Genomic DNA, 22,758 nt, shown 5'->3' with positions numbered 1-22,758 from the left:
AGCTCTGTCCACCGCCAGTCGTGGGACAGAGTGCCGGGCTCCTCCCCTTGCAAGCCTAGCCCTTCTCCCCGCCTCCTCCGGCCCGGGGTCCGCGTGGCGGGGGGCGCGCGCACTCGGGCTCGGCGGCTGCTGGTCTCCCAGGCCGCGGCAGTGAGAGGAGAGGGCGGGGCTGAGTCCTTCGCTGCCCCGCCCCCTTTGGCCCGGCGTCCCTACCGCGCCTGCGCGCTCCCGCCCGGTCTCCATCTTGGAATTGGGAGGAAGAGGGAGAGGGAGACCGGGACGAGACCTGGGCTGTGTTGCGGAGAGAGGCTGAGACGGAGAAGAGGAGAGGCAGAGAGGGCGCGGGGACCGTCAGCAGCGCCTTAGCTATAATCTTTCAGCTATTCTCGGAAGAGAGAAGGGAGAGAGAGGAGGCAGGGGCGGGAGTGGGGGCTGTCACCCTCGGACCCCGGCGTGAGAGGGGCCGTGCGGCCGGACGTCCTCGGGGTGGGCCCCCAGTCGGTGGCCGAAGACCTAGGGCTCAGGCTCCTGGGTCCCAAATTTCCAGGCTTTGCCCCTCGCTTCTCAGATACCCGGGTATCAGTTCTCATAGTCCAGATATCCGGGACTCGGGTCCCAACCTCTCTAAACCTGGGTCTCTGTTTCATAGAATTTCAAATATCGGGTTCAGGCCCCTGCGTGCACCAGTATCCGGGGTTCATTCCCCAGGCGTTCAAATATCGGATTCAGTCTCCATCCCGTTCAAATATTCGGGGTTCAGACCCCGCAATCAGAAATCCGGAATTCGGCAGCTGTCGCCCTCGAGGAGGGGGAGGACTGGACCGCGAGGTCAGATTAGGTTGTCACCCCCTCCCCTCCAGGGGAGGCTTCCCGGGCCCGCCCCTCAGGAAGGGCGAAAGCCGAGGAAGAGGTGGCAAGGGGAAAGGTCTCCTTGCCCCTCTCCCTACTTGGCAGAGCCGCTGGAGGACCCCAGGCGGAAGCGGAGGCGCTGGGGCACCATAGTGACCCCTACCAGGTGAGACACGGGGTGCAGGGGCGCGGGTCCCTGTGTCTAGCTCTGAGAAGAAAGGGTGCGCCTTTCTGAGAAGCTGGACTTGGGTAGGCCCTCTCCTCAGGATGGGGAAGCCCAGCTCAGCCAGTGGTCAGCCTCTGGCTAGCCTTGCCTTCTGTTGCCACCCCCTTCCCCTTCCTCTTCCCTTCATTGTGTCTGGTTGGTGGGGGACCTCAGGTGACAGGGTCTCTGATGTCACCGGGGTTCACACCCTAGGGCGCTTCAGCTAATCATATGGATTTACACTTCAGTCTTCTCGCCTTCACTTTGCCCCTCACAGCCGCCTCTCCTCCCTGATATGCCCCTTTCTCCTGCCTATTCTGCGGTGTTGAATCCCATGCCTCTGATTCCTCTGGTGGGTCTGCTTATCTGCTTTTCAGGCCTGGTCTGGTTGGATTTCTTGTCCTTGCAAGGAAGTGTGTGTATATGTGTTTGTGTGTATGCGTGTGTGTATGCTTGTGTGTGTGCTTGGAGGTGCCTGGCAATGTTTTCCCCCAGCTGCAGTTCCCTTCCAGTCTCTTGCTCTGATGGTATCAATAATCTCATCTATTTGTCAAACGATCTGTCTTTTACAAAGTGCTTTGACAGCCATTCTCTCATGTGACATCCCCGCATTCACCGTGTGGCGGCCTCTTTTATTGGCATCTTCCCATTTTACAGTTGAGAACGTTGAGGCCCAGAGAGGTTGCCCAAGGTCACACAGTGGCAAAACCAGAATTTGAACTCAAGTCCTCAATCACATCTTTCCCTGATGCATGCCTGTCTCTTGCCATCTCTTTTCCTCTGAGTTTGGGCTCGGCCAGGGTCCCCAGGAGACCAGGCTGGGATGGGGTTTAAGAATGGGGGTGAGATGAGCTTCCTTTCCAGGAGGGCTCTACTCGGAAGCTTTTCCTGATGGGAGACTCTGGTTTTTGCCACTGCCTCATGGAGTTTTCATCCACTGTGACCTTCATCTTTACTCTGATCCCAGGGTTTGGCCTGGATTCCTGAGAGGGCTGGCTCCTGACAAATGGTAGCACTACTGGCATCTTTTAACTGTTCAAGCCAAGCTGTTGGGGTAGAATGAGCCCCCAAAGGATTAAAGCTTTGTGGGGACCTTGGAGGCAGGAAAGGAAAAATCCATATGCTGAGTGTCTGCATGGTGTTCCTAAGTATGAGATCTCATTAAAATCTTACAACAGCTCCATGCTGTAATCCATTTCACTGAAGAGAAGACCAAGAACTAGAAGGAACTTATTCAAAGCCCTGTTGCTGTACATTGCAGATGGGATTTACTGGTAGCATAGCTTAGGAACAGATTGATATGGGTTTCCTCATCTGTAGAATGGAGATAACGTTGTCCATTTTGGAAGGTGGTTATGATTTAGCACTGACCTTTGTTATTGTTCAAGTGTTTGTTGTTATTATAGGGAAGGGGACCTGCATGATGTTTTGCCAGTGGGTGGCACCCCTTCCATGTGGCCTTGGGTCCTAGGTTAGCATTCTGGGACCCTGTATTGGTAAAGAGGTCAGGAAGATTCCTTTGGCAAGTTGAGAGCACCTGCCTTTGTGTGTGGGTGTGTGGTGCTGGTGAGGGGTGCTTGGCAGTATTGCTGGCAGAAGAGAGAAAAGGGCCTTACTTTGAGCAACCTGGGAGCTGCTGAGGGCTGAGCAGAGAGCAGTCATCAGTCTCCCAGGCTATTCTGAGCCCTCTGCACCCTGGGGGCCCACTGGAGAGTCAGGCTCCCTCCTTGCCCTCCAGCTTCCAGTTGGACTGAGGAGACAAAATTAACAACACAACAGGAAACAATGCCTGACAGAATAAATTACATGCTAAAATTATTAGGTGCTTTTAAGTAGCTAGAACTCTGCCCCAGGAGTCCAGCTCTGCTGAAGGCCCCTTTGTGCCCAAATTCTGACAAATGCTTAGGCTGGATGGAGCCTGTTTGGAATCTCCTTGAGGGTTTTGGTTCTGGTATCCTGCAGGAACTTTCTCTGGGTGTTTGGCTGGGTGCCCTAGGCACTCTTCCCAATGGCTGGAGTGGTCAGGACAGGCTTCCTGCAAGAGGGGAGCTGAACTTGGAGTGACAACTGAGAGAGTAATGGGCAGGCCTAACCAGGGAGCAGAAGGTTCTGTTTTCTGACCTTGGAGAAGTCCTTTTTCTTCTCTGTGCCTCAGAGATCTCACCTAGGAAATGGTGATCATGATTCTGCCCTGTCTGTTTTGAAGGGCTCTGAAATCATAATGATGGAGGACCAGCTTTGGACAAGGCACTTAACCTTGCTGTGCCTGTTTCTTTATCTGTAATATAGGGGAAATCATAATACTTGCTTCATAAGGTTGTGGTGAGGACTGAATAAGAGATAATGCATGTAAGGTGCTCAATAAATGTTATTTGTACCCTGCAAATGTCCTGTACCTGTGTGTGATGCTTATGCAATTGGACAGGACAAGTAAGGTGGCCCAGACCACCGAGAGGCCCTCACAGCCAGATGCCATTTATATCCCTATTCTTCCCATTCTAGATCTCCCCCTGCCCTTTTTGAGAGTGACTCTGCGGGCCCCTCTGGGCCCGTACCCACTTCTAACAATGGACGGATTTCCACCGCCTCCGGCCTGGCCATTTCCTCTTCTCTTCCAGGGTGTGAGAGGTTGAGGGAGGAGGGGGCCTCAGCACCAAGGGGAACAGAAAGGTGCCTGGAAACAGTTGGGGTATGGGACTTATGGGACAGGACACTTGGGGCTCTGGAGTGCTGCCTGGGAGGCAGAATGTTTTATCCTTGAGGGCAGATACAGGGGCTATAGAGAAATGAGAACTTGTTGAGTGCTGAAGGGGGTGGTGAGGATGCTTAGCTTCCCAGAATCTTCCTAGCAGTTTTAGGGACTCCAGGGACCCAGCCCGCGTGATCTGGTTGCCAGGGCAACTTCATTTTTTGGAGCTTTGATGTCGTTCCTAATCTCCCCCTCCCCTTCCTCAGCAGTGCCTCCCCCTCATCAGGGAATGAGGGGAGGAGATGGCAGAAACTTGATGGGTCCCTTCCTCTCCCTGAAGGCTCAGTCCTTGCTCTAAGGGTCCCATTTCCATTCCCCAGGCCAGGCCCCACTCTCAGGGCCCCCAGGGGCCACCATGCCAGCTGGGGGCCGGGCCGGGAGCCTGAAGGACCCAGATGTGGCTGAGCTCTTCTTCAAAGATGACCCAGAAAAGCTCTTCTCTGACCTCCGGGAAATTGGCCATGGCAGCTTTGGAGCCGTATACTTTGTGAGTTGGGTCCTGGGACGGTGTAATAGGGATTGGGGACTCTTCTTACCCCTGTGGACCTCCCAACAGCCCTTGCACACTACTCCATCACACTGGTCTTTCCTGCCTTCTTCTGCTGGGCCAGCAAGTCTTCCCATGCCTGGCTCTCACTGGGGCCTTCAACACCTTCTGGTCTGGTCCTCTAGGCCCGGGATGTCCGGAATAGTGAGGTGGTGGCCATCAAGAAGATGTCCTACAGTGGGAAGCAGTCCAATGAGGTAGGCCAGGTGCAATACAGCCAGGCTGGGGACAGGGGACCCCTGTCTCAAGGTGCAGGCTGGTAACCTCTGCCTACCCTGACCCCCTAGAAATGGCAAGACATCATCAAGGAGGTGCGGTTTTTACAGAAGCTTCGGCATCCCAACACCATTCAGTACCGGGGCTGTTACCTGAGGGAGCACACGGCTTGGGTGAGCTGGTGCCAGACTCTGGCCTGATCTTTACCCCAATTCACGCCTGTCCTTATCCTGGTCCAGTGTCTTAGGTGGGCCCTGTTCATGGTGCTGTTGTGGGATCTTGGAAAGGAGGAAGTCTCTTTTGACTGCTTTAGTCCTCAGACTTACCCACTGAGCAGAAGCCTGGCTCAGAGTGACATAGGCTGTTAGCAGGTGGGACAGGTCACTGTGGGTTGGAGGAGGCGGAGATTGAATGGGAGTTTGAAGGGATTCAGATGGGCAGTGGTGAATGTCTTGGGCCCGGACTCCGAAACTCTCCCACTACCCCCTCATTGTCTCCAGTTGCCCTTCCTCCCTGTTATCACCCCGGGGACATAGCTTGAGTGCAGGACACTCAAGGAAGCTCTGTTTTGAGTCCCTGCCCAGGAGACTCTGATCTCTGACCCTTGTCTCTTCCTTAGCTGGTGATGGAGTATTGCCTGGGCTCAGCTTCTGACCTTCTAGAAGGTAAGTGACTCATGGGCCAATAAGTGGAGAAGGGAGAAGAGCAGGGGAGTCATAGGGAAGGCTTAAGGGGAACTTATTCCAGTCCCACCCTTGCGCTCCCTCGGGTTGATGTTCTTCCTCACTCTCCAGTGCACAAGAAACCCCTTCAGGAGGTAGAGATCGCAGCCGTGACCCACGGGGCGCTTCAGGGCCTGGCATATCTGCACTCCCACAACATGATCCATAGGTACAAGCAGCACCGGCAATGCCTGGGAGGGGAGTGCTATCTGCACCACCTGTCACTTAACTGGGCTTCCCCTGCCTGGCTTTCCTGAGACACATGTCTCATCCCTGTACTTTGCCTCTGGCAGGGATGTGAAGGCTGGAAACATCCTGCTGTCAGAGCCAGGGTTAGTGAAGCTAGGGGACTTCGGTTCTGCGTCCATCATGGCACCTGCCAACTCCTTCGTGGGCACCCCATACTGGTGAGTGAGTGAGTGGTGGTGAGTGGAGAGAGCTCCCAGGATGTTGGGAGTACGAGTGTCAGGGTCTCGGCGGGTGATTTTCCTCTCTTTCCTGACCATTCTCCCAGGATGGCACCCGAGGTGATCCTGGCCATGGATGAGGGGCAGTACGATGGCAAAGTGGATGTCTGGTCCTTGGGGATAACCTGCATCGAGCTGGGTAAGAACATCCTCTTTGTTCCCTCATCTTCTTTTCCATTCTCTTCTGTTGCTTCCCAGACTACCCCATTCTCCTAGGGATAGGATCCCAGGCCTCCAAGTTCCTGTCTGTTGTGACCCTACCCTGGAGCCCCAATACAGGCAGCTGGCAAATTCTGCCAGCTCTTAGGCCTAGAGATTTTGTAGCATTCATCTCTTCCTGTCCACTATCCTGGTTCTAAATCTTTTCTTAGTGCCCATCATGTGTAGTGCCATGGACTGTGATTCTGGAGGGATAGCAGTGAATGAGTATCCTGCCCTCATGGAACTTACATTTGATTTAGGGAAACCAGGCAGGCATGTTTTCTTTCAATGTGATGAATGCCGTGTGGAGAAGTTACAGGAGCGGTTCAAATGTAAAACAAGGGACTTGACCTAGTTTAAGGGCTGAAGAAGAATGTTGAAGCCCTTGTAGCAGAATGTTGAAGCCAATCCACAAGATAAATAATAGCTGTTTGCAGAATGCAGGGAGAGCTTTCCAGGCAGAGAGAACAGCATGTGAGAGGCCTAGAGGTAAGAGCAGGCCTGGGGAACTGGGACTAGCCTCAGTTATTTGGAACCTAGCATGTAATGCAGAGAATAAGGCCAGAGGGATAAGGCCAGAGAGTTAGGCCCAAGTGAGTTCCTAAGGCCTTGAGGCCATGCCAAGGTTCTCATCTCTGTCAGCCAGCACTATTGAAACAATTCTTTAATGGGGTAGGTAACCTTTATAAAGCTTTCAACATAATGTCAGGCACAAAATAGTTGCCTAAGAAAGAGTTGCTGTTAGTTTCTCTTATCAACAACCTCCTGCAATGATCTCTCCAGTCTCTTCTCCCTTCCAGCGTGTCTTAAGTACTAATGCCGGAGAGGTCTACATAAGCTCAGTGCTGTCATTTCACTCCCTGTTTGGAGCCGTGATTGGCCTCCTGTTGCCTTCAAGACTGAAACCATCCCCATCCTTCCTCGCACCAACCTAGAGGCTTTGTTTCCTAAAGGCTGGCCCTCTCCTTCATGGGCTCCACGCTCTGAGTGTGTCATGAACTTTTCCACTTCCTTGCCTTGGTTCGTGTTGGGTCCTCTGCCCGAAGTCAGAGATTTGGACAAGCCCTTTTCCTCCATCTTCACAGTCTCCATTTACCATTTGATGCCAGACCCAGATAGTTGATGAAAAATGTAAGAAACAGACCCAAGTATAAGAAAAAACTAGATCTGTCCATTTTATTTCTAGTTTTTGGAAGAGATGTGAATACTAAGAAATATTACTCTACTATTGAAAAAAAAATCAAGTCTGATTATAAATGTCAACTCATACTAAGTCAATATCAGGGAAGCAATGTGGAAGAGGCTGTGGCAAACTGGAGATTGCTGTTTCCATAGAAAGGGCAGCTAATGTTATCTTCAGACCATTGTTATGCAGTAATGTAGACTCCATTTCAACAGATCTAATTCCTAAGGAGAAACTGGAAATTTATATTATTATTTGATTGTTACTATTGGCAGTTAATTTTAAAAATCACCGTTTAGGCCAAAACAACATGACATTTGTCTGGGCTACAAGGGACTCTTGGGGACTCGTAGCTTGCACTTTCCTTTCTAATCTCGGCTTTTTACAAAGCCCTTCTCTGAATTCCCTGAAGATACACTAGCTTGAAGGCCCACTGCATACTCTCAACTTCCCAGCCACTTCCGTGTTTCCCTCTTACACCAGTTAATACTTTGATGTTATTTTTTCAGTCCTATTTAATCTTCTTTTTTAGACTGAAAGTTCCTTCAGGGCAGGGCCTAATTCTTGTTTTTATCTTCCCCATAGCAATCATCAAGTTATCTGCTCACTTTGGCACCTAAGAAGTATTAGTTGGGTTGATAACTGAATGGCTGTCCTTCTGCCTTCATTACTGCTTTGGTGGATGTTATTTTCTTTGACCCCTATTCCACCTGTGTGCAGTGGAGAGGATGGGTGTTGTATTTTACAGAGGAAGGAATTAATTGACATGCAACAGGATGATGGGAACTTTTCAAGGTCATGTGGCAAGGAAATCAAGGAACTGGGGTTTGAACCCAAGTCATCTCAGTTCCATTCCATTGTCCTCTACCCCCTGCCACCTCTCACCTTCTTCCCTTTCACCCTTTTCTGTAGCGGAACGGAAACCACCGCTGTTTAACATGAATGCGATGAGTGCCTTATACCACATTGCACAGAACGAATCCCCCGTGCTCCAGTCAGGACACTGGTGAGGACTGAGATTCCGAATCTGGGCCCAGGGGTTAGGCCATGGGGTACAGATGCCTGGCTCATGCCTTCCCCACCCCTCTCCCACCCCCTGTGACTTTCAGGTCTGAGTACTTCCGGAATTTTGTCGACTCTTGTCTTCAGAAAATCCCTCAAGACAGACCAACCTCAGAGGTCCTCCTGAAGGTGAGGGCCTGCTGGCCTAGCATTCTCTTGGAACTTTAGCTTGTTAAAGCCACAAGAACCCCTAGGGAAATTAGTGGTTCCTAGTTCCGCCTCCACCAAGAGCTTCGTTGATGAATTCCCACCCCATCCCCAATGCCCAGTGGACTCTGTGTTTTACGAGATTTTGTCTACCAGACTGCCTTAATTTATTAAGTAATAATCTGTTTTCCCATCTTTTATTAATCAAAGATTTATATAATTGCCAGCCAGAGCTTCTGGTCAGCGTGCGATAACCAGGGTTGCCCCACTGATCTGATGTAATGCAAGCCAAAAGCCTGTGTAGCCTTATCATGGGTAAATGTATGATTTCCCTTAGGTGTTTTTTGAATTATCAAAAATAGAGGGGCCCCATTCCCTTCACAGATCCATAGGGACCTGAGGAGCCTTAGTTGGAAACTTCAGATTATGTAGTTGGATCTACTTGTTTTATAATTGTAGGATACTGTATGAAGCCCAGAGGGGCCTCATGACATGTCCAAGGTCACATAGCCCTTTAGTAGAGGAGCTGGACAAGAATCCAGATCTCCTGACTGTTCCTACCTGTCAGCCATGCTTAGAGGAAGAAGAGTCTGGGGAGTAGGTACTGGGTGGTACAGAAAATTATTGTGGGAGAAGGGCTTGGGACAAGGCCAGCATCAACCCATGGTGGGCGTGGGCCCCAGAAGAGTGCCTCAGGTTGGAGGGAATGCCAAGGGCTGTGGGTTGTAGGGGGAAGGGGAGTTGGCAGCAGGCCTCAGTGTCCTCTTCCCCCAGCACCGCTTTGTGCTCCGGGAGCGGCCACCCACAGTCATTATGGACCTGATCCAGAGGACCAAGGATGCCGTGCGGGAGCTGGACAACCTGCAGTACCGCAAGATGAAGAAGATCCTATTCCAAGAGGCACCCAACGGCCCTGGTGCTGAGGCCCCAGAAGAGGAAGAGGTGACCCAGCTTGCCCTGACACCCCTCTTTATGCCCCATGTGTGCCTACCCCCTGCAGCTGCTTCGTCCCTTCCCCAGCCCTACTCACACCACCATCTCCCCATGCTACCTCCATGCATATGCCCCAGGGCTTCCCCTTCCCTGCCCAGCAGCCTATGCCCTATTTGCAGGAGGCTGAGCCCTACATGCACCGGGCCGGGACTCTGACCAGTCTCGAGAGTAGCCACTCAGTGCCCAGCATGTCCATCAGCGCCTCCAGCCAGAGCAGCTCTGTCAACAGCCTAGCAGATGCCTCAGACAACGAGGAAGAGGAGGAGGAGGAGGAGGAAGAGGAGGAGGAGGAGGAAGGCCCCGAAGCCCGGGAGATGGCCATGATGCAGGAGGGGGAGCACACGGTCACCTCTCACAGCTCCATTATTCACCGGCTGCCGGTACACAGCTCACCCTTGGGGGGCCCGAGCCACCTGCTCTAGAACCGCCTGGGTCCTCGCCCTCGCTCCCTAAGCACAGCACTCCTCTGAGTCTGAGTGGCTCTCCTCAGGTCACTCTCTTTGGACCCAGAGGCCTCTGAGCCTTGGGTGTTCCTTCTGTCTCCCTCTAGGGCTCTGACAATCTGTATGATGACCCCTACCAGCCAGAGATAACCCCCAGCCCTCTCCAGCCGCCTGCAGCCCCAGCTCCCACCTCCACCACCTCTTCCGCCCGCCGCCGGGCCTACTGCCGAAACCGGGACCACTTTGCCACCATCCGAACTGCCTCCCTGGTGAGTGTAGCCATCCTCACTCATCCTGCTTGCTGTCTGTTTTTTAAGTCTTTTTAAGTCTAGAAATGATTTCCTCCCTGTGGCATGGTATCGAGTCCGAATTCTACCCTCATTTTCTGTTGCTGGCTCCTGCCTGCTCCCCTTAACCCTCCAGCTTCCCTCCTCTTCCCAGTGGACTGTTTTGGTCACATGGCCCAATCTGGGTGTTTCTAGCTTGGCAAACTCTTACTCCATTTTCGTGGCCTGACGTAACTGACATTGCCTGCCCAGGCTCCTCTGGCAAGTCAGGTGCTTCACAGTTGTGTGCTGGGGGAGCCCAGTGCGGGGGGAGCCTGTGCCTGTGGAGCCCTGTGCCGGGGGTGTCCAGTGCCGGGGGTGTCCTATGCTTGGGTGGTCCTGAACAGCATCATGATAGGTTTGCCAGATTCTGTGCCCCAGAGGGCAGGGATGGTGTTCAGGTGTCTGTCTCATGCCAGCAGTTAACTCTCAGGCTTACACACAGGCCTATGTTAACCCTCCCAGCTGCCCTGGGAGGGGGAGGGTAGGATCCCATTGGAGAAATGAGGCACCTGTGGCTCAGAGGGGCCACTTGCCCCAGTGCCTTTGGTGGCTCTCCACTCCTATAAGCAGGCCCTTAGTCCTCTCCTAAAATCAACTCATGGCAATCTTTTTCTCAGTTCACAGGTTAGGCTTATCATAAAACATAGCTTTTCGGCCGGGCGCGGTGGCTCAAGCCTGTAATCCCAGCACTTTGGGAGGCCGAGATGGGCAGATCATGAGGTCAGGAGATCGAGACCATCCTGGCTAACACGGTGAAACCCCGTCTCTACTACAAAATACAAAAAAAAAAAAAAAAAAAATAGCCGGGCGAGGTGACAGGCGCCTGTAGTCCCAGCTACTCGGGAGGCTGAGGCAGGAGAATGGCGTAAACCGGGAGGCGGAGCTTGCAGTGAGCTGAGATCCGGCCACTGCACTCCAGCCTGGGCGACAGAGCGAGACTCCGTCTCAAAAAAAACCAAAAAAAAACCCATAGCTTTTCATCCATGTTTTTAATAAGCCTTTAGATCACATTCCTGCTCAGCTGCATTTGAGTGTCAGCAATCCCCTTAGAGGCCACTGATTCAGTCTAGTATGTTCTTACGGCCTCTGCTTGGGGCTGGTTGTGTTCCAACAACTCTTCAGATCCCATGGTGTTTTGCGGTACTGTGCAGAGAGGTCTTGACTGCCAGGGGCTTGGCTGCCAGGACTAGTTTAAGAGCCACACATAGAGTCAATTGAGATTGAGACCTGAGATCAGACTTTGGATGAAGGTGTCCAAGCCCAGTGTTCTTGTTATTCCAGCATCTTGTGGCCCCGATCCCAGCTCAATACCTGGGGAGTGATAGGCCCACCATGTTTGCTAAAAGGGAAGGAAGCCAACACTTATTAGATAGAGTCTGAACTTACCCCACAGCCCCTATGAGGAGGTATTATTTCCCCGTTTACCAGATGAGGGAACTGGTGCTTTGAGAAGTTAACTTACTTGAGATCACATGATTGGTCGGTGGCAAAGCTGGGATTTGATCCTAGGTCTGTCTGACTCACTGTTTCAAATTAGTATGGATTGTTCCTACTTTTGTGCCAGGCCCTGTGCTTGCCACCTTTTGTCATTCATTCACACCAACTTGTGAAGTAGATAATACTACCATTATCCAGTTGAGGAAACAGGCTAGAGAGGCTGTGTGTGAGGAAAGTGCTAAATGAGAATGAAACTTATGAGTTGAAAACCCATGTTCTTCCCCATGGAAGACCCTTTGTGTTAATTAACTAGGGGCCAGGCTGAGCCCCAGCTCTCACCCTCTCTCCTGCCCCAGGTTAGCCGTCAGATCCAGGAGCATGAGCAGGACTCTGCACTGCGGGAGCAGCTGAGTGGTTATAAGCGGATGCGACGACAGCACCAGAAGCAGCTGCTGGCCCTGGAGTCGCGTTTGAGGGGTGAACGGGAGGAGCACAGTGCACGGCTGCAGCGGGAGCTTGAGGCGCAGCGGGCTGGCTTTGGGGCGGAGGCAGAAAAGCTGGCCCGGCGGCACCAGGCCATCGGTGAGAAGGAGGCGCGAGCTGCCCAGGCCGAAGAGCGGAAGTTCCAGCAGCACATCCTTGGTCAACAGAAGAAGGAGCTGGCTGCTTTGCTGGAGGCGCAGAAGCGGACCTACAAACTTCGCAAGGAACAGCTGAAGGAGGTGAGCTAGGGCTGCTCGGGGGTGGGACCAGTGGCAGGCCAGGTGGGCCCTGACCCTGCTCCCCTCTGCCCTCGCCCAGGAGCTCCAAGAGAACCCCAGCACTCCCAAGCGGGAGAAGGCCGAGTGGCTGCTGCGGCAGAAGGAGCAGCTCCAGCAGTGCCAGGCGGAGGAGGAGGCAGGGCTGCTGCGGCGGCAGCGCCAGTACTTTGAGCTACAGTGTCGCCAGTACAAGCGCAAGATGTTGCTGGCTCGGCACAGCCTGGACCAGGACCTGCTGCGGGAGGTAGGCATCCCAGTCTCCTTTCTCCTCCCACTCACTCATGGATCCCAGGGACCCACCCTTTTCCATTGGCCTCATTCTTGTCTTCTTTCCCCTTGGCCCTCGAGTGTTACAGTTCATCTTCACTTCAGTGCCCCTTTTACTTCTTATTCCCAACAGATCCTGCCAGAATTTCCGTAGGCCTCTCTGTTCCCAAGACAGGCAGGAGCTTGCCTCCCCTACACCCTCATATCCTGCCATCCCCAGCTCCCTCTGCCAAGGAGCCCTGGCTCCTCACTTTGTTGATACTGACCAGGCCCCGGGCCCTGCATTTCTTCTGCCTCAGGACCTGAACAAGAAGCAGACCCAGAAAGACTTGGAATGTGCACTGCTGCTTCGGCAGCACGAGGCCACGCGGGAGCTGGAGCTGCGGCAGCTCCAGGCTGTGCAGCGCACGCGGGCTGAGCTCACCCGCCTGCAGCACCAGACGGAGCTGGGCAACCAGCTGGAGTACAACAAGCGGCGTGAGCAAGAGTTGCGGCAGAAGCACGCGGCCCAGGTTCGCCAGCAGCCCAAGAGCCTCAAAGTACGTGCAGGCCAGCGCCCCCCGGGCCTCCCACTTCCCATTCCTGGGGCTCTGGACCCACCTAGCACAGGCACCCCTATAGAAGAGCAGCCCTGCTCACCTGGCCAGGAGGCAGTCCTGTACCAAAGAATGCTGGGCAAGGAGGAGGAAGCAGTTGGAGAGAGAAGGATTCTGGGAAAGGAAGGGGCCGCTTTGGAGCCCAAGCAGCAGAGGATTCTGGGGGAAGAATCAGGAGCCTCTAGTCCCAGTCCACAAAAACATGGGAGCCTGGTTGATGAGGAAGTTTGGGGTCTGCCTGAGGAGGAGATAGAGGAGCTTCGGGTGCCCTTCCTTGTACCCCAGGAGAGGAGCATTGTTGGCCAGGAGGAGGCTGGGACGTGGAGCTTGTGGGGGAAGGAGGATGGGAGTCTTCTGGATGAGGAGTTTGAGCTTGGCTGGGTCCAGGGCCCAGCACTGACTCCAGTCCCCGAGGAGGAGGAAGAAGAGGAACAGGGGGCTCCGATTGGGACCCCTAGGGATCCTGGAGATGGTTGTCCTTCCCCCGACATCCCTCCTGAACCCCCTCCAACACACCTGAGGCCCGGCCCTGCCAGCCAGCTCCCCGGACTCCTGTCCCATGGCCTCCTGGCTGGCCTCTCCTTTGCGGTGGGGTCCTCCTCTGGCCTCCTGCCCCTCCTGCTGCTGCTGCTGCTTCCATTGCTGGCAGCCCAGGGTGGGGGTGGCCTGCAGGCAGCGCTGCTGGCCCTTGAGGTGGGGCTGGTGGGGCTGGGGGCCTCCTACCTGCTCCTTTGTACAGCCCTGCACCTGCCCTCCAGTCTTTTCCTACTCCTGGCCCAGGGTACCGCACTGGGGGCCGTCCTGGGCCTGAGCTGGCGCCGAGGCCTCATGGGTGTTCCCCTGGGCCTTGGAGCTGCCTGGCTCCTAGCTTGGCCAGGCCTGGCTCTACCTCTGGTGGCTATGGCAGCGGGGGGCAGATGGGTGCGGCAGCAGGGCCCCCGGGTGCGCCGGGGCATATCTCGACTCTGGTTGCGGGTTCTATTGCGCCTGTCACCCATGGCCTTCCGGGCCCTGCAGGGCTGTGGGGCTGTGGGGGACCGGGGTCTGTTTGCACTCTACCCCAAAACCAACAAGGATGGCTTCCGCAGCCGCCTGCCCATCCCTGGGCCCCGGCGGCGTAATCCCCGCACCACCCAACACCCATTAGCCTTGTTGGCAAAGGTCTGGGCCCTGTGCAAGGGCTGGAACTGGCGTCTGGCACGGGCCAGCCGGGGTTTAGCATCCCACTTGCCCCCATGGGCCATCCACACACTGGCCAGCTGGGGCCTGCTTCGGGGTGAACGGCCCACCCGAATCCCCCGGCTACTACCACGCAGCCAGCGCCAGCTAGGGCCCCCTGCCTCCCACCAGCCACTGCCAGGGACTCTAGCCGGGCGGAGATCCCGCACCCGCCAGTCCCGGGCCCTGCCTCCCTGGAGGTAGCTGACTACAATCCTTCCAGCCCAAATCTAGAGCATTGAGCACTTTATCTCCCACGACTCAGTGAAGTTTCTCCAGTCCTTAGTCCTTTCTTTTCACCCACCTTCCTCAGTTTGCTCACTCACCCCAGGCCCAGCCCTTCAGACCTATAGACAGGCAGCCTCCTCGGCCGTGGAGTCCAGCAGTCACTCTGTGCTCTCCTGGCGCTCCTCCCCTAAGTTATTGCTGTTCCCTGGCTGTGTGTGCTCATCCTCACCTTCATTGACTCAGACCTGGGGCCAGGGGTGGTGGAGGGTGGGAAGAGTCATGTTTTTTTTTCTCCTCTTTGATTTTGTTTTTCTGTCTCCCTTCCAACCTGTCCCCTTCCCCCCACCAAAAAAAGAAAAAGACAAACACAAATAAAATATCTGAGCGGAACTGTGCCTTTGGCCCAGGCTGCCTCTGTCTGCTTTGTCCTGCCGCCTAGCCTCCCCGGTATGCCCCCAGGCTGACCCTCGGCCCGGCTCCATGACCTCTTCACCCCATCTCCGTTATCTCAGCCCCTCTCACTACTCAGCCTCATGCTCTCTGCCTTCATAGCTTCATTGCACCATGACCACCACCGGCTCTGGGGTCTGGGCCCCTGTAGAACTTCACCGAACTTGTTGGTCCCTCAGAGCCCCTGTTTGCGGGTTCCTTCCATAGGTCTTAGTTTCCAGGCCCTTGGTCTCCTCATGCCCTGCATTTTCTCCCAACCCGTTCCCTCCATGGTACCCGGCTACAGGGGGCCAAATTGCTCTCCTGCAAGAGGCATTACCCTAGTGGGTTGGGGGACGGGGCTGCAGACCCTCCACAGTAGGGGGTGCTGAACTGGGGGCAACCAGGCGGAGTATGAGGGCTGTGGCAGCAGGATTGGGTGTGGGCCTGGAGTGGGAGCTGAGTGTGTGAGGGGCCGGGCTGGAATGTGGATCTGGTCAGGGTGGCAGCTGCTGGCCGGTTGAACTTGTCAGGCCCTTTCTGGCCACCTCCTTTGCCCCTTTCTCCTCTGTGGCCCAAAATGGGGCAGCCCCTTCTTACCCATATCTCAGCTCGATGCTTCTCCTCCTTCCCTGCCTTCCTCCCTGAGCTGCTGGACCTGGGACTTCCTGTGTCTGTCCTTAGTTGTGTTGCTTTTTCTTCACGGGTGTTTTGTGTGACTGGTTCTTCTCGCTTGTTCTTGTGCACGTTCTCATATTTGCTCACGTGCTTCTATCTCTAGGTCACAGTCTCTCCCTCTTTGCCTGGTCAGAGCTTCCAAGATCCTCAGTTCCCTGTCCAGTAACTCCGATGTTTTCTCGTGGGTATCCCACCCACCCAACTCCGTGCACGTGCTTTGGAACCTCTTGTCTTCTCTGCATCTCTTGCCCATCGAGACCTTCCTGATCTCTCTCAACATGATCCCACCTCTCCATGTCTGTCTGTATACAGCTCCCCCCACCCCCTCTGTCTAACATGTTTTCTGTTTCTCTCCCTCTCCCTGTCTCTGCTTCTGTCTCCTCTCCTCTTCTCTCTCTTCTCCCCATTTTCCCTGGTTGTTCCTCCTCCTCCTCCTTTTCCTCCTCCTCTTCCCCGCTGCCCCCATCTCCCCTTGATCCGTCCACTGCATAGTCTAAGGAGCTGCAGATCAAGAAGCAGTTCCAGGAGACGTGTAAGATCCAGACTCGGCAGTACAAGGCTCTGCGAGCACACTTGCTGGAGACCACGCCCAAAGCTCAGCACAAGAGCCTCCTTAAGCGGCTCAAGGAAGAGCAGACCCGCAAGCTGGCGATCTTGGCCGAGCAGTATGACCAGTCCATCTCAGAGATGCTCAGCTCACAGGCGGTGAGGCCTGGGGTCCAGGGAGGGAGTGCGCTAGAGGCCGGGCTCTGTACTTCGCTTTAGAGAATTGGACGGTGCAGGGCATGCACAGAGCAAGGGCTTTTGTACTTGGGAAACTCACATACTCTCCCTCTGTTATGTTCTCCACAATGATTTATTTCATATTCTCCTCAGTGATTTTATTCTTTCTCTTAGTATTTTCTTAAGGTCTTGACAAAGCCATGTGCCTATTCCCAAGAACCACCAAGGAAAAGAGTGGCTATTATTTTTTCCTGGCCCTGAGTTAGTTTAATGGATAAACAGGGTGCAGATTAAAGTGAGTGTGGCCCTCAAGCCCATTTACTCAGACTTCTGGAGGATTTTGAAAGTTGCTGTTCTAAAAAAATGATCACACCTAACACTGGAATGGGCCACTTAAAATGTGCAGAGAGGGTAGAGAGTGGAAACGCCCCACCCAAGGCCGTTCTCTCACCCAGTCCCACCTCTCCCGGGCAACTTGTTAATAATTAACTGTATTTTGTATTTTTTCAGTGCACATTTTGAAAAAATATATGAATTTTAAACAGATGGAATCATACTTTACATTTACTATTCTCTAACTTCCTTTTTCCACTTAATACTTCTTGGACATCTTCCCCTGTCAGTACTCCTGTCTCATTTTTTTTACAGCGTAGAATTTTCCACAATATGGCTGCACCATAATTTATTTAACCCATCCCTTATTGGTGGACATTTAGGTTGTTTCCAGTATTTTGCTATCACAATGCTTCCGTGAACACCTCGAGCACATGTGCAAGTATACGTGGGGGATAGATTCTGCAGTGTAATTGCTGTGCCACAGGGTATGACCATCTTCCATTCTGATAGATGTTGAGACCACTGCTTCTTGAAACCTTAGGGCCCAGCCCTACCTGGGGCAGGGGAGGATAGTGGGGGTGGGGGAGGAGATTCCTACAACTGGTTGTTCATCTTCCCCAGCTACGACTTGATGAGACCCAGGAGGCAGAGTTCCAGGCCCTTCGGCAGCAGCTTCAACAGGAGCTGGAGCTGCTCAACGCTTACCAGAGCAAGATCAAGATCCGCACAGAAAGCCAGCATGAGAGGGAACTGCGGGAGCTGGAGCAGAGGGTCGCGCTGCGGCGGGCACTGCTGGAGCAGCGGGTAAGGGGCCCAGCCTCCAGGACTGGGGAGGGAGAGTAGGCTCCCGCCCCTGACTCTAACCTCTGTTCCGGATGCCCCAGGTGGAAGAGGAGCTGCTGGCCCTGCAGACAGGGCGCTCTGAGCGAATCCGGAGTCTGCTTGAGCGGCAGGCCCGTGAGATCGAGGCCTTTGATGCGGAAAGCATGAGGCTGGGCTTCTCCAGCATGGCTCTGGGGGGCATCCCAGCCGAGGCTGCTGCCCAGGGCTATCCTGCTCCACCCCCTGCCCCAGCCTGGCCCTCCCGTCCCGTTCCCCGTTCTGGGGCACACTGGAGTCACGGCCCTCCTCCACCAGGCATGCCCCCTCCAGCCTGGCGTCAGCCGTCTCTGCTGGCTCCCCCAGGCCCCCCAAACTGGCTGGGGCCCCCCACACAGAGTGGGACACCCCGTGGCGGAGCCCTGCTGCTGCTAAGAAACAGCCCCCAGCCCCTGCGGCGGGCAGCCTCGGGGGGCAGTGGCAGTGAGAACGTGGGCCCCCCTGCTGCCGCGGTGCCCGGGCCTCTGAGTCGCAGCACCAGTGTCGCTTCCCACATCCTCAATGGTTCTTCCCACTTCTATTCCTGAAGTGCAGTGGGGAGGAGCAGATAAGCTGGGCAGGGCAGGGGTGGGTGGAGCCTGACACTGGAGGGCACTGAGCTGGAGGCCCCCGCAAGGGTAGAGGACAGGATGTTGGCTCCAGCTCCCCTCACACCTCATCTCATGAGCTTCTTGGGGCTGGCCAGTGGCCCAGGGCTAGCTTGAGGATAGGTGCCTCAAGGCTGCCTGGGAGCCCCGCCTCCCCACCATGGTGCCAGGGTCTCCCTCCGCCACCTGGGAAAGGAGGGAGATGTGCGTGTCAAATATTCATCTAGTCCCCTGGGGGAGGGGAAGGGTGGGTCTAGACATACTATATTCAGAGAACTATACTACCCTCACAGTGGGGCCCTCAGACCTGCCACGGGGCAGAGCAGATCTGGGGCCTGAGGTGGGGAGAATGAGAGGCCACCTTACTGGCAAGAAGGATCAGGATGGGGTCTTGGGGTCAGGATGCCTGGGTCTCCCCATTCCCCTGTTACTGTCTGACGTCCTGTGCCGTCTTGTCCTTTTTTTTTTTTTTTTTTAATTGGGATCAGGGCTGGGGCGGGGAAACAAGGGAAGGACCTTGGGGAATGGTCTGCTCCTGGGCCTAGGGGCAGTCGTGGGAGCCCCTCTCAGCTGTGGGGCTGGCACAGAGCCCCAGGCAAGCTTTTAATAAACTGTTGGTTATTCTAACAGACCTCAGGATTCACCCTTTGTCTTTGGTGTGCGTGAAGGACTTGCTCAGTGGCCAGTGAATAGTACTGCTTGTACTTTTTTAAAAAAGAGAATTTATTGGGCTGTGTATCTAAACATTTCAGTGATTTTAATGACTTCAGGTGTGACCAGATCAGATCTTAAAGGTGGTCTTCAACCCCTTGACCTCTAATTCCTGTTTGCTTTGCTTTGGCTTCAAAGATTCTTAGGTTTGCTTTCCACACAGACCCCAGGCAGCTCCATGCTCACATCTTCCCGCAAGGCTCAGCAGCCAGAGTTCAGTGGAGACCTCATGTGACGGCACAGGCTCGGCCTGTAGCCAGAGGCGTAGAAGGCTGGGACTGGCCCAGGAGGTCAGGGCTTTTCCCCACCCCTTCGAGGCTAACAGCCCCTGGACAAAGTGGCTGTTTGCAGAAGAAGGGGGAAGGCTTAAGCACCGGCTGCCCTCAAGTCATTCTATCCCCCTCCCAAGTGGGCATTAGGTTATCAGGCCAGGCTAAAAGCAGAGGGGCCACTGGGCAGGCTGGCAGCACAGGAGCCACACACCCTTCTCCAATGGGTCTGGTGGCTGTTGGATGACAGGGTCTGGAGGCAGGGACTTCTTCCAGGAACCCAGGGGAAATTAAAGGGAACCACGCCAGGGGAGGAGGTGGAGGCAGTGACTCCTCAGTTTCCTGGCCCAAAATACAGGAGGTGAGAATGGGGGACCAGATTTGATGAGGTGATTACGAACACTCCTTTATTGAGTCTTAAAAAATAAACACCTTAAATGGAGAGTGTGAAGCTGAGAAGTAGCATCCCAACAGCTTGTGTCCTCGGGAACGGCAGTCTTCTCTGAAGAAAGCTGCTTCTGTTCCACAGACACCGGGCAAGGGGTGCTATGTATGCTTTGTACATGGATCAAGGGTCCTTCCTGAGGGTGGCAGAGCTCAGTTACTCTCGCCATCACTGCTGATGATGCCACGCATATGTGACCAGTCCGGGGGTGCGGGACGGGGCCGCTCTTCGTCTGAGTCCAGGGTCCGACGGTACAGCTCCCCTGGGGGTGCTGCTTCTCCTAAAGGGTTCCAGGCTGTACGTCTGCGTGGCCGGCCTAGGGGAAAGGGGAAATGAGAGATCAGATACCCGAGAATGTCCAACCTCACCTATCTGCTCCCGGGCAGTGAGAGGAAATCCCTTACCCGAGCCACTGATGATGTTCGCAACATCCAAGGAGGCTACCTCAGCTGCCTCCTCCCTCTGCTCTTTCAGGGCCCGACACTTCTCTAGGGAAGGGGTACCTGGGGCAGAAGAAGCTGGTGATCCTCTCCTCCCCAGCAGCAAGGCCCTCTACTACAGCCCCTAGGGCACGCCGGGCCTCACCTTTCATGCCTAGGGCTTCCAGTTCTGCCCGGAGGATACTTAGGCGCTCCTTGTGTGAGCAACAGGAGCCCAACAGCTTCTTGTAGTTTCGATGGGCACCACAGGCCCGAATGTAGCGCTTTAGCCTCATCACAGCTGGGTGGTCCTCTCCACGGCGACCTGAGCCAGCCTACCAAGGAAAGACAGCAGCTGAAGGCGAAGCCTGCTGGGCCTGAGGCAGGGTCTCCCTCTTCCCTAATGGTGGCCTCCCACCCCGCCTCACCCTCACCTTCCCTCCTTTGGCCTCTGGACTTCCGTCTGAGGAGGAAGAGGAGCTCCGTGTCCTGCCTTTCCTGGAGCTCTTCTTGGAAGAGCGGTTCTTCCTCTCCCCCTGGGGGCCGCCCCCTGCCTCGATGTCACTCACTTCCCTCTCCAAGTCACTCTCCTCACCACTGGTGCTGCGCAGTGTGGCCGTCTTTCTAGAGCCTTTAGCTGTGGGTTCCCCCTTCCCACTGTCTTCCTCATCCTCGCTGCTTCCACTCAACCCCTTCCCATCCTTAAGCTGGGTCCTGTCCTTGCTCCTCTTCTGCACTGGGGGTTCTCCATCTCTCCCACTGTCATCCCCACTGCCTGCTGCCTCTTTCTGCTCTTCCTCGATGTCTGAGTCTCCCATGAGCCTCTCTGCCTGGCTTTTCGGCTTACAGCTCCTCTCCTCCCTAGCTGACTTTCTCCCGCCATTGCTCCTGGCTCTGGGTTTCCAATCCTCCTTTTCCTTCTCCCCTTCTTTCTCTTCCTCCCCTCTGTGCTCTTTCTTCCCAGCTAGGATCTCCTCCTCCTCTTCACTCAGCTGTTCACTTTCCTTCAGGCTTTTAGTTCCTTTATTTCCCTCCACCTTCTTTGCTGTCCTCTGAACGGGTTCTTCCTCGCTCTCCTCGCTTTCTTCCCTGGCCTGCTTCCTACTGACTGAGGCGTTGCCTGGTGCTTGCTTCTTTGCCACAGGTTTCTTCCTAGTCTTCCTCTTGTCCCCCTTTTCCTCCTTCTCACTGCTCTCCTCTCCCCTCTGTGCGGGCAGGTCCCTCTGCAGTTCCTCATCACTGCTCTCCTCAACTGCCTTCTTTGAGGCTCGCCTTGGATTCTCCTCCTTGGCTGGGCTGACTTCTGCTGCCACCCCATTCTTTGCTGGGGGTCCAAAGTAGTCTGGGCTGGAGGCTTCAGAGCCGGACTCTGGAATATGGAGAGGAGAGAGGGTTGAGACAGGCTCCTCCTGTCCCTTCTCCCTTCACTTCGGATAGGTTGTCTCGAGCCCTGCCCTGACAGTTGGAGGGGCAGCAGGAAACAGCTATCTGTCTTCGCTGTTCCCGGTTCCTGACTCACTGGCCTCGCTCCCTCACTTAACGCCTGGGGACATAAGAGATGCACAGTGAACGCTTCTTGAGTGAACCAACGATGCAGAAGTCCCCCATAGCAGGTAGGAAGCACTAACCCGACTCTGAATTGAAGCGGAACCTTTTTCTCTCCGGGTCGCTACAAGGGGTGGGAGGCCTCTTGCCCTTCTTGGTAAGGTCCAGTTTGTCCTCCCTGGAAGCGGCTTCATCCACCTGTGTGTGCGCCAAGAGGGCGAACTATGCACCAAGGCGGCGTTCACCGCGCCCCGTCAGCCCCTCCTCCTCGGCAGCAAGCCCCGCCTCCGCCTCCCGCGGCCCAGGCTCCGGCCCGGCACACCTGCATCTTCAGCAGCTCCTCCTCCACCAGCCGCTTCAATGCCTGCTTCTCCTCTGGCTCCAGGTGGTCGCGGCCCGAGTGAGCCAGGTACCTCCGCCGCACGATGGAATGCGTGAGCGTGCTGCGGGGACAGGGTGTCAGGACGGAGTCCCGTCCCACCCGCGCCCTTTCCAACCCCATCTCCAACTCCCTGGGCACCTGAGGTCCGGGCGGCCTCGGAAGAAGCTACGGGTGAACTCCTGCATCTCCTTCTCCCGCGCCATTTTGCTCAACCCGGGATTGGCGGCTCCCGCCTTTTTTTCTTCTCGGCCTCCGTCAGCGCGTTTGACAGCGGTTCGCGCACGCGCAGTGCTGCGGCACCGTGGGGCTAAGGACCGTTGGCCCTTGGCCGCGGACCGCGTGGGCCGATAACTTTGCCAGACGAGACTTGTTTTCCTTGGGCAGTTGGAGGGTCTCGCGGATCCTACCCTTTCTTGGAACGAATCATTTTTAAATTTCTCGTTAGAAACCGATTCGGCGCCGGCAACCGTTGGGTGAAACGTAATCAGCCCGCGACTCTGCCTTCCTTCGTGGTCACGGGCACCAGCTAGGCCGCTATTATTTCGCAAGGCAGAAGAGAAGAGGCATCCTCGCGAGGAGACGAGGAACCTCGGGGGAAAATCCTTTTGTGGCTTCAAGTGTCTAAGCACATTAGAGTCAGAAACGGCGCCCTCCAGCGTCCGCCATTTTTGTGGCGTCACCGCGTCACTGCTGCGCCATCCCCAGACGCAGCCACTCGCCACCGCGCTCCTTTCC

The 22,758-nt window shown here is 55.1% G+C and overlaps 2 protein-coding genes across 8 annotated transcripts; one reads left to right on the top strand and one right to left on the bottom strand.

Moving 5' to 3' along the window:
- The first annotated feature begins 241 nt into the window (after window positions 1-241).
- On the top strand, window positions 242-18,883 carry TAOK2 (TAO kinase 2). 4 transcript variants are annotated; one of them, XR_012428789.1, is made up of 19 exons: window positions 242-1,015; window positions 4,124-4,290; window positions 4,476-4,547; window positions 4,638-4,739; window positions 5,186-5,231; window positions 5,361-5,457; window positions 5,582-5,695; window positions 5,803-5,894; window positions 8,052-8,145; window positions 8,249-8,330; window positions 9,123-9,290; window positions 9,461-9,721; window positions 9,892-10,053; window positions 11,907-12,272; window positions 12,352-12,555; window positions 12,878-13,117; window positions 15,831-16,432; window positions 17,408-17,590; window positions 17,671-18,883. XR_012428789.1 is itself a non-coding variant. In XM_005591599.5 (19 exons), exons 2-19 carry the CDS (start codon window positions 4,159-4,161, stop codon window positions 18,190-18,192), a joined length of 3,150 nt encoding a protein of 1,049 aa, XP_005591656.1. In that variant the 5' UTR covers window positions 242-1,015; window positions 4,124-4,158; the 3' UTR covers window positions 18,193-18,883. The 4 variants fall into 4 exon arrangements, 3 of the variants coding, with proteins under 3 accessions (XP_005591656.1, XP_073883023.1, XP_005591654.2); XM_005591599.5 differs by having other exon boundaries at window positions 16,220-16,432; XM_074026922.1 differs by lacking the exons at window positions 15,831-16,432; window positions 17,408-17,590; window positions 17,671-18,883 and adding an exon at window positions 14,976-15,331.
- A 729-nt stretch (window positions 18,884-19,612) lies between these two features.
- On the bottom strand, window positions 19,613-22,712 carry HIRIP3 (HIRA interacting protein 3). 4 transcript variants are annotated; one of them, XM_015442229.3, is made up of 7 exons: window positions 22,162-22,712; window positions 21,964-22,084; window positions 21,725-21,863; window positions 20,531-21,465; window positions 20,263-20,431; window positions 20,082-20,180; window positions 19,613-19,993 (listed from the first exon to the last, which is right to left on the bottom strand). In XM_015442229.3, the coding sequence occupies exons 1-7, from the start codon at window positions 22,224-22,226 to the stop codon at window positions 19,830-19,832; spliced, it is 1,692 nt and encodes a 563-aa protein (XP_015297715.2). In that variant the 5' UTR covers window positions 22,227-22,712; the 3' UTR covers window positions 19,613-19,829. The 4 variants fall into 4 exon arrangements, with proteins under 4 accessions (XP_015297715.2, XP_005591669.2, XP_015297716.2 ...); XM_005591612.4 differs by having other exon boundaries at window positions 21,725-21,839; XM_015442230.3 differs by lacking the exon at window positions 20,082-20,180.
- Between the last annotated feature and the right edge of the window lie 46 nt (window positions 22,713-22,758).

Source organism: Macaca fascicularis, chromosome 20 (assembly GCF_037993035.2).
Source record: "Macaca fascicularis isolate 582-1 chromosome 20, T2T-MFA8v1.1".
Classification (NCBI taxonomy): domain Eukaryota; kingdom Metazoa; phylum Chordata; class Mammalia; order Primates; family Cercopithecidae; genus Macaca; species Macaca fascicularis.
The sequence above is the reverse complement of the archived record's forward strand: the minus strand, read 5'-3'. Positions and strand labels throughout refer to the sequence as shown.

Bases quoted from the DNA above. Each gene is read 5' to 3' on its own strand.
- TAOK2 (XM_005591597.5), top strand. From the start codon at position 4,159: ATGCCAGCTGGGGGCCGGGCCGGGAGCCTGAAGGACCCAGATGTGGCT. The intron at 8,331-9,122 runs GTGAGGGCCTGC...CTCTTCCCCCAG, and splicing joins CCTCAGAGGTCCTCCTGAAG to CACCGCTTTGTGCTCCGGGA. The intron at 9,291-9,460 runs GTGACCCAGCTT...CCCTATTTGCAG, and splicing joins AGGCCCCAGAAGAGGAAGAG to GAGGCTGAGCCCTACATGCA.
- HIRIP3 (XM_015442229.3), bottom strand. From the start codon at position 22,226: ATGGCGCGGGAGAAGGAGATGCAGGAGTTCACCCGTAGCTTCTTCCGA. The intron at 20,181-20,262 runs GTGAGGCCCGGC...CTTCTGCCCCAG, and splicing joins GGAAGCCCTAGGCATGAAAG to GTACCCCTTCCCTAGAGAAG. The intron at 19,994-20,081 runs GTAAGGGATTTC...CCTTTCCCCTAG, and splicing joins GAACATCATCAGTGGCTCGG to GCCGGCCACGCAGACGTACA.